General features: G+C 44.3%; 7 protein-coding genes across 7 annotated transcripts; 3 read left to right on the forward strand and 4 right to left on the reverse strand.

The window, feature by feature from the left end:
• Positions 1 to 726: 726 nt before the first annotated feature.
• On the reverse strand, positions 727 to 3,300 carry I203_108077 (uncharacterized protein; the record flags this gene model as incomplete). The annotated part of the gene is made up of 15 exons (XM_065518319.1): positions 727 to 760; positions 832 to 1,029; positions 1,109 to 1,216; positions 1,280 to 1,410; positions 1,484 to 1,669; positions 1,732 to 1,746; positions 1,802 to 1,948; positions 2,021 to 2,177; positions 2,272 to 2,373; positions 2,436 to 2,532; positions 2,608 to 2,689; positions 2,756 to 2,864; positions 2,939 to 2,972; positions 3,053 to 3,164; positions 3,247 to 3,300. 15 exons carry the CDS (start codon positions 3,298 to 3,300, stop codon positions 727 to 729), a joined length of 1,566 nt encoding a protein of 521 aa, XP_065372684.1.
• A 571-nt stretch (positions 3,301 to 3,871) lies between these two features.
• On the reverse strand, positions 3,872 to 4,854 carry I203_108078 (uncharacterized protein; the record flags this gene model as incomplete). Its single annotated transcript, XM_019148257.1, has 6 exons — positions 3,872 to 3,907; positions 3,985 to 4,049; positions 4,162 to 4,222; positions 4,288 to 4,311; positions 4,426 to 4,521; positions 4,738 to 4,854. The coding sequence occupies 6 exons, from the start codon at positions 4,852 to 4,854 to the stop codon at positions 3,872 to 3,874; spliced, it is 399 nt and encodes a 132-aa protein (XP_019002490.1).
• Positions 4,855 to 5,894: 1,040 nt separating this feature from the next.
• Positions 5,895 to 6,720, forward strand: I203_108079 (uncharacterized protein; the record flags this gene model as incomplete). Its single annotated transcript, XM_019148258.1, has 2 exons — positions 5,895 to 6,159; positions 6,248 to 6,720. 2 exons carry the CDS (start codon positions 5,895 to 5,897, stop codon positions 6,718 to 6,720), a joined length of 738 nt encoding a protein of 245 aa, XP_019002491.1.
• A 745-nt stretch (positions 6,721 to 7,465) lies between these two features.
• Positions 7,466 to 8,056, reverse strand: I203_108080 (uncharacterized protein; the record flags this gene model as incomplete). The annotated part of the gene is made up of 1 exon (XM_019148259.2): positions 7,466 to 8,056. One exon carries the CDS (start codon positions 8,054 to 8,056, stop codon positions 7,466 to 7,468), a length of 591 nt encoding a protein of 196 aa, XP_019002492.2.
• Positions 8,057 to 8,209: 153 nt separating this feature from the next.
• Positions 8,210 to 12,171, reverse strand: I203_108081 (uncharacterized protein; the record flags this gene model as incomplete). The annotated part of the gene is made up of 14 exons (XM_065518320.1): positions 8,210 to 8,618; positions 8,681 to 8,821; positions 8,884 to 8,991; positions 9,053 to 9,249; positions 9,308 to 9,380; positions 9,437 to 9,569; positions 9,634 to 9,769; positions 9,826 to 9,876; positions 9,936 to 10,110; positions 10,168 to 10,202; positions 10,262 to 10,625; positions 10,686 to 11,484; positions 11,549 to 11,843; positions 11,983 to 12,171. The coding sequence occupies 14 exons, from the start codon at positions 12,169 to 12,171 to the stop codon at positions 8,210 to 8,212; spliced, it is 3,105 nt and encodes a 1,034-aa protein (XP_065372685.1).
• Positions 12,172 to 13,497: 1,326 nt separating this feature from the next.
• I203_108082 (uncharacterized protein) lies at positions 13,498 to 15,302 on the forward strand (the record flags this gene model as incomplete). Its single annotated transcript, XM_019148261.1, has 7 exons — positions 13,498 to 13,521; positions 13,595 to 13,646; positions 13,718 to 14,106; positions 14,188 to 14,267; positions 14,346 to 14,644; positions 14,742 to 15,048; positions 15,116 to 15,302. 7 exons carry the CDS (start codon positions 13,498 to 13,500, stop codon positions 15,300 to 15,302), a joined length of 1,338 nt encoding a protein of 445 aa, XP_019002494.1.
• An 863-nt stretch (positions 15,303 to 16,165) lies between these two features.
• I203_108083 (uncharacterized protein) lies at positions 16,166 to 17,513 on the forward strand (the record flags this gene model as incomplete). The annotated part of the gene is made up of 3 exons (XM_019148262.1): positions 16,166 to 16,510; positions 16,649 to 16,791; positions 16,913 to 17,513. 3 exons carry the CDS (start codon positions 16,166 to 16,168, stop codon positions 17,511 to 17,513), a joined length of 1,089 nt encoding a protein of 362 aa, XP_019002495.1.
• Between the last annotated feature and the right edge of the window lie 291 nt (positions 17,514 to 17,804).

Below are 17,804 nucleotides of genomic sequence, written 5' to 3' on the forward strand. Positions count from 1 at the left end.
ACAGCGCAAAAAAGTAGGAAGGAAAAAAAGCCGCGATCGCTTAGTTGGTTAAAGCAAGGGTCTCATAGCAACACATCCAGAACTGTGAGCCTTGATATGTAAAGGTGTAATCCCTAGCCCAGAGTTCGAGCCTCTGTCATGGCAATTTCCGACATTCTTACTCTCTCTCACACGTTAGATTCAATCTTTCATAGAAAAGTGGAAGGAAGAATTCATTTCAGTTCTGAAAATATGGAAAGAAATGGAGGATGAATGAGAAGAAGACGTTTTTGTGCCGATAAGTTTTTTTTGTTTATTCGATTGTGTTAATCTTTGTTTTTGTGTGAACCGGACCAGTAATGCTTACATTTCAGAAGCTTAGGACCTCTTGAGACTGTCCAATCAACATGCTTAGATCGCACTTGGGCTCGATGTCGAGTGAAGATCAACGAAAAAGATTGCAATGGTTGTCCAAGCGAGATGAGAGATTTTTGGGATGTACGAGTACTGCATTAACTCGACCTTGCAGATTGATAATTCTCACATTATTGTAATTTCTCACGATTCGCCGAAGCCATTTGTCTCCTGTCTCTCAGAAGCTACACGATACATAGACAACATGACTGGGAAAGGATACGATAGATCAGACAACGTCAATCTGCAATACAATTCATTCATCTCTCTTCTCAATTAACACCTTACAGTCCAATGCCCAATGCCCATTACGCACGAGTATCGAGGCCTTGACTACAATCGAACGTCCTTAGGCATCTTTCGCATCCTAATCACCGCAATATCAATCTCGCGTATCAGCTAACCTGCGTTTCGGTTCGCAGAGAACAAAATACTTACGCTTGTCTGACACCCAAATCACCTAAAACTTCCTCAGCTCCACCTAAGATAGCATCGAATTTCTGAGTTCTTTGGAACAGTTCGATGAATTTACCCATCCCAGTCTTGGTCAATCCTCTACCACCAAAGATGTTGACGGCGTCATCGGCGATCTCACCGGCGAATCGTGTAGATTGCATTTTTAAGAAAGCGATTTGACTATAAAATCGCAAATCACCTCTAATGTGAGCTTCGATGTACGAAACGACTCAAGATGTATCTTCTAGAGTCGACTTACCCAGCAAGGTTCCTGGATTGTTCCTTGTAAGTCATATTGTTCATTTGGTAAGTGACACTTTCGAGCCAAGCCTGGATAGCTTCGATCTTAGCGATCATGGCCGCGAATCTAACATCAATCATAGTCAACATATAATGACATGTCGTGTATGGAATATGTATTAGCACTCACTTGGCTCGGATGACAGCCTGGGCGAGCAAAGGTCTCCCGAAGACTTGTCTCTGAGCGGCCCACTTAAGACATTCTTCAACGACCATTCTTGAGCTTCGAGCACTCGCGCAGCACATAACCCATCTTTCGTGCTGTGTGCGAAACATCAGCTCCAGCTTTCAGCTCCGATGCTCAGGAGTCGACTCTCCAGCTGAGAATACTCACATTGAAATTTGACAAGATCACCAACAAACCACCATCTTCGGGACCAAGCATGTTCTCAGCAGGGACCTTGACATTATCGAAAGTGATGTAAGCAGTACCGGCAGCAGTAGAATAGGAAGTCTTGATTTGCTTGGTTTCCACACCTTCGCCTCGAGGTACGAGGAACGCAGTGAGACCTCCCTCGGTCTATATCATTAGTCATGTCAGCGAGTTATATCGGTGAGACTGCAAGATCAGTTGTGATTCACCTTAGCACCGACAGTCTATGATTCGTATGTGTGAGCTACAATACTCCCTTTCTACTAGCTGACAACTCACAAAGTAGTCAGAGTGCATACCACCCGATATCCACTTTTTGGTACCATTAATAGTCCAGTATTTGCCATCTTCGCTCTTGACAGCCGTAGTCTTGAGATTGGCTACGTCTGATCCCGCGAACGCTTCGGAGATGGCCAATGAGATGACCTATTGCCTCAGATGCATGGCATCAGCTGGAGATCTTTGATGATGTATTGAGTAGCTGAAAGGTGTATGTACCTTTTGTCCGCTGAACACTTCTTCGATGACTTTGGATCGTAATGGTTCTTGAGCGAAGTTGAGGACTGGAGGTAGTCCAATGACCATACCGGCGTTGAGACCGTCACCGTAACCTCTTGCGCCCATTCGTGCGATCTCCTGGTTGAGAACGAGCTCGCTGTGGCATAACATCGAGGAATCAGCTCATTGTCAAAGGGAGAGATGTCTCGATTGAGCTTGAAGAGGTACTCATGGATAGGAAGATAACTCACTGGAAATAATCGAATTCTTCTCCTTTGACTACACCACCAAACAATTCCCTTCCATGAAGATGTTTACCAGGACCCAATCGCATAGCATTAAGGTTCATTTTGCTAGACCCAGAGCAATAGAGTCAGTTGGCTTTCGTATTGTCACAGTGAACCTGTCAACTGACGCCATAGCTTCCAAAACTTCTTTACTTGCCCTCTTGCCTGACTCTTCGCAAGCTTGAGCATCGGGGTAAATCACCTCATCGACGAATTTACGCATAGCTATTCATATGTATGTCACATCAGCTTCAGCTTATGCAATGAGATCATCTCCCAGCTCAGTCAGAGTGAACTAACCTTTTTGTAAAGCCCGATGTGAATCTTTGTAATAAGGTGATTTGAATTCGGGTGTCAACCAAGTAGGTTCACCATATGGTACCTATCCGATCGAACAAATCTAAATTAGCTTTCTTCTTAGTGCAGAAAGATTTAAGATATGACACACTCTAGAGATATCACCAGGTTGCATATGTTTGATCAAAGGTTTTTCACCTTCGATCTGACCAATCTTCAATCTTTGATATTGTGGTTTCAACAAGATTTCAGATCGATGGCTATCCATCGGCGGACCCACATTGTCAGCTTGCGATCACTGCACGAAGAAAGAGGGAGTCAGGGGGCAGCTTACAGTCCGTAGAATACTGTGGTAGCATCTTGACCAGCTGTTCCACCGAAATCTATCAGCTTACAGCTCACCACGAAGGATCTTGCCGGTTAACCGATTGGGATCAGTCAGACATACCAACTTCCTCATCTAACAATACTCCAATACCACCTGGATGCAATTTACCGAACTTTGATAGATCATATACGATCGAGTCGACGATGATCCACAGATCGTCAGCTTTGTTGTGCTAAAGCCATCATAGTTATCAGAATCAGCTTGATCTCGCTCTATTGCCGGACGAAGCGGCAAAGCTGTGAGGGGGGACTCACCTTGGACACTTCATCTCGAGTGAGAGGTTTGAGGGCTTGCTCTTGAGTTGTCATTATGTTCAGTGCGATATCAGAAGAGGTGTAGGATGCTTGACTATGCTTGATTCCTGTGAGACGAATGCAGACGAAGGAGGGATGAGATAGGTGGACATGAAATTATGAATAGAGAGAGTGTTGATTCGTCGACCTCTGTTTGCTACCGGTTATCCATGCATGTGCATTAGCCGGGTGCATAAGGCGGCTTTTGTGAATCAATGGGACGAAAAAAGCTTAATTCCAGCTGTGAATTCAGATCTCACATGCACAGAGTAGATGTCCATGTGACAGGGTGAGCCAAGCGGTCTAATATGTTTCTCTATCTGGAGCTCTAAGTACCTTGACCCGGTTGAATGCTCCTGTCGCCTTGTGGCCGCGCATTGTACCAAGTCAAGGACTAGGGATACAATCACCGTGCCGTCCGTCAAATCATGGTCCAATTGGTATTAGTGCGAGTTCTTTGCATGGTTTCGACATATTGACTACTACACTTTTCAAATTCCTTATGAACATATAAATTACTTCATTCCTTTCCTAATGGCTTGATCATATATGCGATTCCCCCCCTTTTATACTATGCTATACCAATCTATCTTCTCGGTCCTGGACCGGCATCAGCTCTTACCTGAAATTGCAAGCAAGCAAAAAATATATCAGCGCGATCTGCAATCCCAGCAAATCGTGTCTATCTTACCTACGCACATCATCTTCACTTTCGGTAGTCTTGCTGAATGATGATGATTCCTCATGGTGTTTCTTGTGAGTTTCTGTTTAGTGTCGAAGGGGTGAGGATCGATCAGGAAAAGACATATGAACGGGGTAGATCAGCTGAATTCTCCATATGGTACACGAGTTGTAAGATAGTCCTAGGCTACTCACGGGAAACAGTGGCATCTTGAAGATCTTTACCTGGTTTTCCAGTTGGTCCAGCCTGGTCGGCCTAAGATACGAACAAAGCCCTGTCAGCTCAAGGGATTGTTCCCATGAGACATCGCAAAGACTCACCTTGACGGCAGCTTCGGAGTTTGACTGCTCGTGCACCATATCTGTCAGCTCGTTCATCCTTTTTCAGAACAGATAATACAAATCTCAAAAGGTCGAAGGACTAGACCCGAACGTCAGAGGAACAGAACCAACACTCACAGCGAGATGTTCATTCCATCCAGGAGCATGGTTCTTATGAGGAGAAGATGAATCTTGTTGACCTTTGAGATTTCGTTGTTTCTCCTCTTCGATGATCTACAAAATATCAAGTGTAAGCGAGAAGGCCAGCCGAATAAATTTCTACCAAACAGAGGTTTTATCTTCTTTTGGCGTCTATACACTTGACGAAAATGGTGTGACATGCTCCATATTTCACGTTCACGCTGAGAAGCCTAAGGAATGTTGTCCATATGTAGAGAGCGATACTTTATACAGAATACCACACCAGGAGAATGGGAAGAATGTACCCACCTTGGGATCATTTCCGTGTACGCTCGCAGCGTATCCTCTGCTCCACACCCCAGCCGAAGCAGCGGGGCCAGTAGCAGGTCTGAGTAATCGGGAAGCTTGAAGTCTGAGGATGGACATTGTGGTGTGCGTGGGTGTTGTGGTTTCTTGTACTTGTGATCAATGTAGATGTATGTGGGAACCTGAGTATCTATATCGAGACAAACCGAGTAGGATGGTAAGTGGTGATCCAATACGACACGATTGATTCGTCTAGCGCATCACATCCCATAGTATGACGTATTTGACATTTCCTGAAATGGTGATTCCACCTGATGCTCCGAAAGATCCGAAACTCCCTTGGATAGATCACGTGACGCGGATCCCCGAAGCCTGCACTGCACTCCACCTCACACGAGTTGGTCTCGGATTGAAACCGGCGAGGAATGGTTTGTTATTGTCTTTTCATACCTGCAAGTTAGCTATAGTTGTATTCTCACTCCTCTCTTGACGATCGACAGTTGTACCACTACTCTGACCATTAAGAAAGAGAAAGACAATCATCATTACGATCCGGTTCGATAGTACATCGCCACATCACATTTACAGCTCAAGTGACCCAAGTTGAACGATACGAGTAATAGCAGAGATCGAAAGGATCACCATATCTTAGAGGATAAGCCGGATCGGAGCATCGTTTCTGAGAGACAAAGGAACATTCTATGTGAGTTGGATCTGTCATTTGTTCTCTCGACTACGATGGGATGAAAGGAATAGATTCTACTCTGATCGATAGATGGGATTTGGAAAAATCAAACGGACATAGCGCATCAGATGTTGTGTGTTGTATCACTCTTTTTCACTCCAAGTCCTTTTTTCACAAACATACAGTACAGCCAACATTCAACCGATCATACCGGGTTTTGGTTTTTCTGCCTTTCGCTCTTCTATTTTCGCTATGACTCCTTTCAGGTGCTGCTCCATTGCATCCGTTTGATTAAACCCAATAAAGACGATCATTCTCATAAGCATCATCTCACGCCACTTCTTTTCATCGTCATCACCATTAGGCTGACAACGCTTTACCTCCACAGCCATATCAAGGATATTTATTATATACTCTCTACCTATCCATTCCGATTTACCAATCGGTGCAGTCATATATACAACCTCAAGGCAAGATGTCTCGACCAATCCCAACAACCAACAAACCCCGTCAACTATCCCTCGGCTCTGCTCAAATCGATTCCAACTCTGCTCTATTGACTCCGGGCGGTACACCGCCTCATACAGCTAATGGACACGATCATGCTCATGTTCATACCCATTTCGAAAACAGATTACAACAGTTGTTATCGTCTTTTGAAAGTGGGACGCACAGCTTCGATAGGGAGGAGAGGGAGTCGCCGGAAGAGAGACGAATGAGTTTCGGAAGTGGGAGTGATGGTGAGTCAGATTGTCTTCATACTATGTTATCATCCGTAGAAAAACAAAACGCTAATTTTTTGTTTCTTATGCTACTTCTACTTCTTAGTATTCCCAACTCCACCTTCCTCTCGTAGACCATCATTCCTATCCGGTCTATCCCTCTCACGTCCATTTGCTTTCACTTCAACAGCATCTTCTAGTCCTATCTCCTCTACTCCATTATCAGGTTCGCATAACGGGAAAGAACATTTCTCAAACCTTCAAATGACGTCGGCTGTAGGTACTAGACCTAATCTAGAGAGGGAAAATCAGATTCAATCTACTCCCAATATCCCTCATCACCATTTCGAGAAAGAAGAAGGTAATTTACCTTTGACGGTTAACAAACAGTTGAATAGAAGTAAAACTACTTCTCATATTTCTACTAGTGGTATCACACAGAAACAGAATGGTTTCAAACCTAATCCCAGATCGGATATTGGACATGGTTCAGCCAATGGCGGAGGTGGTGGGACAGGGAAAGAAGAGAAAAGACATTTTGATCCATCTAGAGAACCAAAGTTATTGGGATTACTTTAATGCTTAATCATATATTGATCTGAACGGGACATTTCATATTTTACCATTCCCGTTGCTCATTTCATATTCTTTCCTTCGATAGTATATCACTTGTACATTGCTATTAAAATACAATTTTGTATATATCATCAAACTCATAGAGTTAGTTGTTTTACCCCCATTTGACATATTGACAATCATAGATTATTATTCCTTTTGATCCGTCTTTCTACCTGTATTATTAGATTATTGATAATATTTAGTTTTTCAGTAGTAGAAGTGTAAATACGATTTATAGCATGTATTCATAAGTTATCTGTTCCAAATGACCATCAATGACCTCATCAGGCGAATGCATGAACGAGCATTGAATACATTGTCATTGTACTATATTTTTCTGCATTCAGAGGAAAACATACTTTGTCATTATTGTTCAAGGTATAAAGTACATCCTATACATTCACATGGAACGACCAAATTATACGAAATCAACTCAACGTCAAAACCAAAATCAAAAGCATATAACCATTATAATATAGTACAATACAAGAACAGTGAAAGGTGAGATGTGAAAAGTGAGTGTGACCAAAAATCAATCTTTCGAAAATATTACTCCAAAATTAGAATGGTGATTCAAGTAAAAGCAATAAATCGAAAATGACCATCAACGAATGAATAAGAAAGGAGTAAAACGTAACGTGTTATCTTGTCCTGACTCATCCTACTCTATATATTAGTTATACAAAATCTCCATCCCGTTGGTTTCTCACTGATATATCCCTCTTAACATGTCCCCCACTCTCCCAAACTCTTTCTCACCCTCTTTATACCGTACCTGTCCATCTCCAGGTAAACCTCCATCTTTATTAATCTCAGCCATAAGTTGTTCCTGAGTCATATTATGAATAACATGTAAATGTCCATCTTTACCTATCGTCTGTTTCTTTCCAAATTTGTTTGCGATCTCTGGACTTAATGTCTGTCCTATCCCACTGCCTCCCCCCAATCCACTAGTATTCAAACCACCTCGAGCGGCAGACTGATTACCCGACCCTAGTCCCGATCCTGATTGTTGTTGTTGTTGTTGTTGTTTTTGAGATTCGATCGATTCGACCAACGCATCCGACAAGAAAGGCATCAAACCTCCGGGACCCATACCAGGTTTAGAGATGGTACTGTAGATAGCTTCCATTTCTTTGCTCAATCTACTTTCTGATCCTCCCAATTGCTGCTGCTGCTGTTGGAGCACCTTTTGAGCTTGGGCTTCAGCGAGTAATTCATTCTCACTCGTATTCATCCATACTGGATATTGACCATCGGCACTTAGAACTCCCCTACTGGCGATTTTATCCATCATCTCTTGAGTTACTGGCGTTATTCCAGGTAAACTGATATCAAAGGCCGCTCCGCTTCCAGGTCCACCACTATTGTTGTTAGAATCGAGAGAGGCTGACCTTCCATCCGCTTTGTTGAAAGTGTTCTTACCAGAGGGAGGCGGGGCCATATCGCATCACCCCGTTTCGGATAATGTAGATTGTTGATCGCTCTTTGATGTAGTCGCAGAAGGTCGAGCAGGTACACAAGGAGTGAAATCTTTGAAGTGATCGACAGGATCAGTATCCATAGCTTCCGTGCCGCTTGCATTGCTATGTAAGGGTGGTTGCGTCTGACCTCTCAGGCCAGGAGTTTCCAAAGGATGTTTCGGTGAATCGTGATCGGAAAAATGTTGGCTGACACTCGAGCTGGAACTAGCATGAGGTCTAGAAGCGTGACTATTACTTGCCATACTTTCTGGAGTTGATCCGAAAGGGGATGCACCGGTCGAAGTAGACTGTTTGGGCAGTCGCCAGAATCCTCTCTTGATGTTCAGAGCGTTGGATACGCATAATCCGAAATTAGCGGTTGGTGTAAGTTCAGGTCTATTTGCACATCATCAGTATATAAAGTGAAGGACAACGCAGCTGTCATAGGGAGGACTTACGCTCCGCTTCGAGGATGGTCGGGATAGTGAGCTTGTAGCTTCTCAAATGTTGGGTTGGTCGCTCGATCGAGGAAGTATTCAATGAGTTGCGAATGGTGATGACCAATCTTGAATTTCAAGCCGAATTGACTCAACGCCATACTATGATCACAGCGATGTCAGCGAACAGCAGATACGAACTGGTTGATTACTTTTGTGCTCACCGGATCATCTCGCAATCTGTTCGATGAAGTTGAGCCGCAGCCATATCACCGATGTTAAGAGCATGTCGAAGGAAGAGCAGCGATGTTCTCGCAGATGTGACCAGACACCTAGAGATTTCACCATCAGCTTGGAAACTGACAACCTTTAGGGGCGACTAAGACCACTCACACTGAAGCGGAAGAGTGCATCACGGAAGTAAAGTTTGAACCACCTTCGCCAAAGACACTCGCGAGCTGCTGTACGATGGACACGATAGCCTGTGTAGCACCTAACATACGTCGAGCAGCTTGATCGCTTGGATCATTCAGATCCGCGAAGGGTTCATGAAGACAAATGATAGCAGCGTGTGGTAGCATTTGAGCGGCCTGATGACATCTTAAGTACGTCTTGTATTATCTTCACACAATGTACACCGAAACTTACTATGAGATCGATGTCAAGTCTCCTCTTCGATGTCAATTTACCCACATTTCTCATAATAGGCGGGAAGCTCATTCTGCGACCATAAATGTTAGCGAATATGCAACCATCCGTGAGGTAAAGATGACTAACTGAAAACAAGCAATGGCATTTGCAATCTCTCTGAATTCCGGTTTGTACAGCCCGTCGAAATCGTCATTATCTCTCATATGTCGGTTCTTCCACCTTCGAGCGAATTTGTTCGTTCTATTCATGAGTACAGTGGCTGTCAAAAAGGATATGTTAGCTTCGCTTTTCCCTCATCGCAGATGGACTCCCGGCTGATTTACCTTTGATGACCATAACGAAAGAGTCTGGTACGGGATGTTTGACCCAGAAATCTGGAGATTCTAAATCTTGAGGATTAGGATCCATCTGTTCGTAGCCCATTTCGAAGTCTTTGACGGGCACCGGTAATGGCACGGTCTTTGGAGACAAGATTCAGCCTTGGCAAATGATCAAAAATGCAATGTCACACTTACAAGTTCATCAAGCGACATTGATGTTCCCCAACCACTGGCAGAGCTAGCAATCTACAATTTGCTTGTCAGTCACCCCTTTCGATTATGTAGGACTAGACTGTTATACTTACAGTGTCGTGGTAGAAAGCCATCCACACTGCTGCTCTTCTCTCTTCCCTTTCAAGAGCATCCGTAGGAGGCGGGAGCATAACTGATTTGAGAGAGAGTTCTGCTGATCGAACGTTCAATCCTAATGGCAGAAGCATTCGGGCAACAAGACCGCCATATGCCCAGCATTCCAACATTCTGCGAAGTAGTTGTCAGCTAGGAGGGATGATTAGAAGTCGCGGGAATAACGCTCACCTGGTGTCATCAATGAATACTCGACATAGGATAATCTATATGGCAAGAAGTCACCTGTCAGCTTTGGTCAACCCAAGAAAAAGAAAAGACTTGCCATCGCTCTAACCACATCGAATAACCTATTACCGGTATTCAGACCTTCTTGAACCGCTTCTTTAGCAAAACTAGCTTGTCTCAGACCAAATGTTAGGTTGGCCTTTGATCCCTTTCCTTCTAGTATATCATTCCCGTACATCCCTGCGCCGGCATTACTATCAAAGAAGTCCCTTCCTTTACCCCTAGTTGATTTTTCGTATATCTCAGGTGAACACCAAGCTGCCGCTGCGGCACACACAGCGTGGATCAGAGCAGGATGAGGGAAGTTGGAATGGGTGGGCGGTAAAGCCATTCTCGATAAGAATCGGGCTCGATGTAACACTCTTGGTAAATTCGGTACGAGATCGAAGAAGGCTTCGATCCTGTCAATGCGTCGCGTCAGTGGAACGAGTCATGTTGATCTTTTGTGAACGTAAACTCACAGGTCGTTGACGACATTCGGTTCTGGAAGATTTATTGGCCAGCCAGGCCAGAAAAGATCCATCAACAATTGCTGTTGCATCGCAGCGTCCAAACCAGCTTGTAAACCATCGAGATTGATCTCCGTCTCCATATTCGTATCTAGGCTGAAACTTTGTTGATCCTGATTTTGATTCTGGTTATTTATCATACTAGCGGCATAGACAGTTTCAATCGTTTCGACAGCTCTCCATGGTCCGTCCACTTTTGTGCTCGGCTCGATATTACCTGTGATGGGATCAGGTGGAGGGGGCCAATTTGACATGAGGTTGGTAGAGGGTCCAGGTGAAAAATTGAATATCCCTCCGGGCGAAAGAATATTCTGACTTTGAGAAGATGAGTCGCCACCACCAGGTGTGAGGAGACTCGACCTCCTAGACTCTTGAGATTGAGCGTCAGGTGATGGATCACCTCGGATGGCAGAGGCATCAGATTGCTGGCCACTTTGATCAAACATGAACATTGGTCTAAATCCACTAGCAGCATCTATTGAACCTCGATCCATTTGACCCAACCAAAATGGTGTGCTAGCACTGGCCGTCTGACCCGAAGATTTTCCAGCGTTGTTGCTAGACGACGCGTTGGGTACTTGATTTGACGCGGCTGAGGACAGCATCTCGAGAAACGCCGTTGGGGATGGTGCAGATTGTGCTGACAAGGTTTCTTGCAATGATGGATTCTGGTTCAAGGTTGAAGATGCAGGTTGCTTCTGTTTGTGAGATGTTGGGTCGAGATTCTGCTTCAATTGAGCTTGGAGTTCCTCTACAAGCAATTATCAGTGACCCATTTCTCAGACGTCGATCTAAATGATGAACGAATAACTCACCAATCTGCTTCGTCAACCTATCTCTTTCCTCTTCGAACTCCTCGTCCTTCTTCCTACGTTTCCCTTCTCCACCTGCTTTCCTCTTCTTCTTCCCTCCTCCATCCTCATCCTCTGGTCCCTGATCCTGCTTGCGAGCAGGTGATTTGCTCGACGTGGACTTCTGACCCTTATCTCCTTCCTCGTGGTGACTTCCCGTCCCTTCATCGTAATCACAACATAGTACTGGGTTGCTTTTCGGGGAAGTCCTCAGAAGATGTCGATATGATCTGACGCAAGTCGCACAATGGGGTCGAGCCTGTAATAATAACACGTGTGAGCGAATCTCTCCCGTTGAAATCTACCCATGTGGAATTGATAACGTACAGCATCGCATTTCTGTCATAATCGTGTCTTATCAGTACGGTTTTCATATGTGTTCAACAGGGTTGACTCACCAACTTCCTCTTCCTACATTGCAAGCAAGCTTGATTCCTCCTCAGTACACCCGCGACGTCTGGATGATGTGTATGAGATGAGGAGGATGAGGGAACGGGCGCAGTATCGACATGTATGATCTTATCTGGCGGAGGCGGCATCGACAAGTCCGTGGGATGATTGGGTTCTTGAGGATAGTGAAGAGGCATTGTAGAGTACCTCTGAAGCTGTGATCGATGGGGTATGGTAAGATGAGAATATTACTGATATACAGTAAAAGATGGAATGGTTGTCAAAGAAGTCGAATGGACTGAAAGGATGATTGGGTTGAGGTTGAGGCGATGTGAGTCAACCGTTGAATACTCGAGTCGAAGGTATGCGGTACTTTACTTTCGTGTCCAGGGGGGGGATCTCTGAGCTGAGAGGATATTACGATATGTTCGGGATGATCGGACGGAGATGAGTAAGAGTAGTGAACGGCGTGGTAGTACAGAGGAAGGGAGTAAGATAAGGAAAACAAATGAAAAGGATACAGCCAGTAAGTGAAAAATGTTGGTGACGCTGACGCTGTGTTGTCGCTTTCAATCTCGGCACAAAACCAGACTAGACTCAATCCAAAATACGGATCTGATCATCCACTGTCAACCATCGACCATCAAGCTAAAGGGAGTACATAATTCCTTGGTGCCATATGCTACAACAGAGAGAGTACTCATGCATCGTGCCTGGTATATTGATGGGATGAATTGAGCTATTTTCCACCATAACCCATTTCCGTCTTCGGCCATCCACGTTTTTTGGCCTTCCTCCACCGTTAGGATGCCCGAGGCCCTCTTTGTGATCGAAAATTAAGTCTATGCAAAAAGTATAAATAGCTTTAAGTCTCACTATTGGTTGACCTGTTGGCGCACAGATAGGAGAGTGCTCCGCTTCTTTGAAGTGTCAAAAAACGTCAGCAGAGAGAGAGAGGTATGCATCTACTGCTTGTTCTTGTCGTATCAAACTAAATTTGCGTAGCAGCCATGCCAGGCTACCTCCCTAGCATGCTTTGGCGCTGGGCTTCACACGCCCCTGTGCCACATCAGATGCAGACATCTCTGGTCCTGAGCTGCAAAACTCGGATGGGACTGTCTGTCACATTAATCTCTCTCTAGAGTGGTCCCTTCCCACAGTCCACGATTTGCATGTTATGTGCACTCCCCATCTGCTGTCTTCTTCCCATCGCATATGGTCACATTGATTGATGGCTTTGATGTGACCTCTGTTGAAGTAGTGATGAGATGACTCGGAGATCGCCGCTCGCGCCTAAACCTCATTTCGGCCGGAGATCGAAGAATCGAGGATTTCTTTTTATGATGGAGATGGACGTGAGATTTCTTGGCTTGGAAGGCTTCTTCCAGATACTTTCACTTATCAGATAATTCATAATCAATATATCCATCTGTACCTGTAACCTTCGCACCGAATTTGGCAAGAGGCGTACACCAGATCGACACATAATTACGGACTAGATGACAATATAGGACACACTCACAATGGCACTAACGGATTACTTCTCCGTATGTTCATCTTCGCTTTGATTCACCCAGATACCTATGACAACACCAACTGATACGATGATCATTGGTATAGCCCGTAGCATTCTTCATCTTACTTCGTGAATCACTCGAAGCAGGTATAATCAGTGAGTTCGCCCGTCTTCATCCCACCAATCCAAAACCTTGACTGACATCTGATTTGTTGATCGTGCTCTAGTCGCCGTCTTATTGGGATTCATCTCTCAGATCATACCCTCTATAGTCGAACCGCTCTCACTCCCCTTATCATCATCCCGCCGTCCCTCCCATTCCGGCGTTCAAATACATACACGTCAATCTGAAGATTCAGCTCGATCATCCCAGGAATTACTCCCTAGACGAGATGGAACGACCATTAATGGAGGTGGATATGGAACTTCTCCGGAGAATCAATCGCTCTTAACTGTGCCTGATGCTGATGTGGTAGATCAAGATGATATGGAAGAAGTTGAAGAGATATCAGAAGAGAAAGATAAAGTTGTCAAAAAGATGAGGTTCCAAATCTGGTCGGGAGCGATATTGGGTGGGACGGTAGCTATGGCCATTGGAGCGATTTTCTTATATGTTGTGAGCATTCTTCCCGCCATTGATCAAATAGCGAGCGTTATCATGCATCGTGTAGTAGCTGATGCACGATGATCATTCCAGTTCTACACATATACTCACGATTTATGGCAAGATGCAGAGAATCTGTGGGAAGGTGGATTTTGCGCTCTGGCTTCGATATTGTGAGTCTATTGACATAATCACGCAGTCCACGCAATTTCAAATATATTTTCATGTGTATTGATGGATGTGTTCTCCAGAATCCTAGTAATGTCTCTGGCATTCCTTCGATTACCTCACGCTCAAGTGAAATGGCGACTCAAGCTCTTGTCAGCCTATCACTCACACTCCGAGATCGACCCTGAACATACACACAAACATGGCAATAGGCATAAACGGGCGAAAAAAGCTACAGCGATTTTGTTTGGTCTACCATTTGTCACTGTGCTTCGTGAAGGACTAGAAGGAATCGTGTTTCTCGGTGGGATAGGGCTGAGCGAGAAAGGAAGTGCCGTTGTTGGAGGTGGTGTAGGGGGGTTGATCGTGGGAGGTTTGATAGGTGAGTACAAAAACTCATCGTCACTATTTCCTGTCCAGCTAGCGGTGCATGATCATCTCAAAAAGATATATTTTCTGACTTTTGTTGCACTTTCTAGCCTACCTGTTATTCTCCTCCACCACCCCTCTCTCATTAACCAAATTCGTTCAGTTCTCCTCCCTTCTCCTATTCATGATCGGAGCAGGTTTAGCTTCCAGAGCAGCCTATGCCTTCGAAAGACAATACTTCATCTCTTACGTTGGTACAGCAGCTGCAGAAGCTGGTAATGGACCGGGATCGTATAGGGTCAAGGGGAATATATGGCATTTGACTTGGTGGGATCCCGAACCTGGTTCAGGCGATAACTTCGCGCAGTTGGCTCAGGCTGTTATGGGGTGGAATAATACGGGGACGGTCTGGACCGTGTGAGTTTTCCTCCTTATCCTGTTTTGTAAAATATTTGTATGCTGACCCACCTGGTGGTACGTACAGATCAACATACATGTTTTACTGGCTTCTCATCACTTTCACCCTAGTCAAAGCGAAATACAAAGAAGGACGGACATCACTTTGTGGTCAATTATCGAAGAGAGGCTGGGAGAGGGAATTCTCAAGGAGGGAGAGAGGCGAGATCGAAGATGAAGTCTTGATGGATGATAGGAGTGATATTGGAGAATAGGCACAGAGTCCCAGCTGTGTCTGCTTTGTACGGAATGCGGAACTCCCTGTGGTAAGAGGTTATCTGCTCATGATTTAGCATGAATACTCGTGATCGACCGTGAAGTCCCTGGGGGCAATGGGAGTGGAGGATTTCGTTATCTACAGTTATGAGCGATCTCTTCTACTCAATCTTTAAAGCCAATGATTTCCGTAATCTTACTTCATCTAGCTTTTTTAATCTTTCATTCCCGAATGACCGCTTACCCGAAAAAATCCAAAGGAGATATTATAGAATCACTCGAATCGCATGGTCTTCTATTTTACGTCTACGTCCATCCGTGCCTGCTGACTTGATGACCTGCGAGGCTAAGTCGTTACGTTAGGGGGAGAGATGGGAATGGGATCTCATCGAGATCAGTTCAGTTGATCATCAAAGGCAGTCGTGCCTGCGTGTCAGTCAGCGTTGCCATGCAAAGCTGTTTCGTTCTACTTCGTGCATCGGTCACGTCATATATACATTTTCTGTGTCTCTTCTCGTTGGCACTTTTACGGGGAGTCCTCGTCCGTGTTTCTGACAAGATTGGAAGTGCTCGAAGATCGAGATCGGTGATGGCCGGTACTGCAGACTGTAACGATGATTTGATCGGGTTATTGCATTATCCGATCTGACCACACTGATCAGATGCTATTCAGATGGTGGTAGTAGGTAATCTTAATCCAGGTGGAATGGGATGGGATTATGTGATCCGTCAATGGGATCAGTGTAGTAAGCAGAAAGAACAGATTGACGGGATGAATGAACAGATGGAAAATACATATCACTCAGTCACTCATCAGTCAAAACACATCTCTTGAATTCGACTGACGATTATAACGAACAAAATGACAGGGCTAGCTCTCAATCCATTAGATTACATCCCCTCATCCTCTTCACTCTCATACACAATACGAAAATGCGCATGGGTAGTATTCCTCCTAACTACCCCATCTTACCTACCAGGTATCCTCGTCTTAGCTTATACTCTTAGGAAGTACAATTCCAAATACCCTCTGATCGTCGCTATAAACCCCTCCATCCCAGCCGAAACGATCAAGGTTTTGGAAGAATATGAATTGGAAATCAGGATCGTACAGCCTTTAGTGCCCCGGGGTCAGATCACGTTGATTGCAGAGAGGTTCGTGGATACTTGGACGAAAGCTGCTGTATTTGGTTTTGATGATTACGATGTGAGTCTCGAGTTGGACATCTCTAATGAACGATGGGTCGATTCGATGATTTGCTCTCACAGGCAGGACATTAGATACAAAAAGGTTTCTCAAGGGGAATTTGCATTGAGCTGACGAGATTTTCCGTGTATGATCTAGAGAGTATGTCTGATCGATGGGGATATGATGCTTAAACGAAATATGGATGAAATATTTGAAATACCCCTCAAAGAAGATCAGATAGCTGCTACGTTCGCTTGTATTTGTAATTTGGATAAATCGTCTTGGGCACCTGCTGAATGGTGAGTAAACCTCATCCCGCCTTTTAATACCTTATATTACAGCTTCGAGCATGATCTTCCTGTTCCATCTCATATATGTTTTGCTCCACTTTACTGACAAAGTATGTTACATCTTCTTTAGGACAAGAGACAACTGCGGTTTTACCCCCTCTCACGGATCCGAATCAATAACTCACCCAGGTCCAGCCCAACCTACAGGAATTCATTCTCTCCTCAACTCGGGTCTTGTCGTTCTCACCCCTTCACAGTCTGTCTTACAGAGGATATACGCATTAGTTGAATCGGGTGATAAAGATGATCAAGAGAGAATCAAAGAATGGGCTTTTCCAGATCAAGATCTGTTCGCTGATTTATTTAGAGGTAAATGGATTAGTATCCCTTGGATATACAATGCTATCAAAACGATGAGATACTGGCATGGTAATTTCTACACAGATCATGATGTTAGGAATTTACATTATATCTGCAGGAAACCTTGGAAATACCGACCGAAATATAATACACCGGAGGAATATGAGAGGACGGGAAATGTATATAAAGTAGAAGCTGGAGAGTATTCCCAGGTGAAAGATAATGATGTAGGGTTCAATGAAAGAGAGGCGGATGCAGTGACTCATGGGTGGTGGTGGGAGGAATATGATTGTATGTTAGGGCAGATGAGGAAAAGTGGGTATGAATGGTGTGAGTTGGTAGATGAACTGACGGATCGAGGTGAAAGTTGATAAGTGTAAGTGGGTGATTTTCAGATAATACTTTGTATGCGTATCACTCGATAACGAAATTGTGCTGATAATCTCACTTTTGCAGTTACACATATATGAAAGTCTTTCGGGTCATTTTCAGTCTGATCCAGCGAGAAACATTTTGCATTTATTCAGAAGAGGGAATGATTCAGTATCATTTGGGCTTTTTGAGAGCTAACATACCGTCACAATAGCTTACATCATTCTATTTTATCGTAAAAATTGTAAAGTAAGATTATGCTTGACATTGTACATCGATAATTTGACAAA

This window comes from Kwoniella mangroviensis, chromosome 3 (genome assembly GCF_000507465.2).
Source record: "Kwoniella mangroviensis CBS 8507 chromosome 3, whole genome shotgun sequence".
Taxonomy (NCBI): Eukaryota; Fungi; Basidiomycota; class Tremellomycetes; order Tremellales; family Cryptococcaceae; genus Kwoniella; species Kwoniella mangrovensis.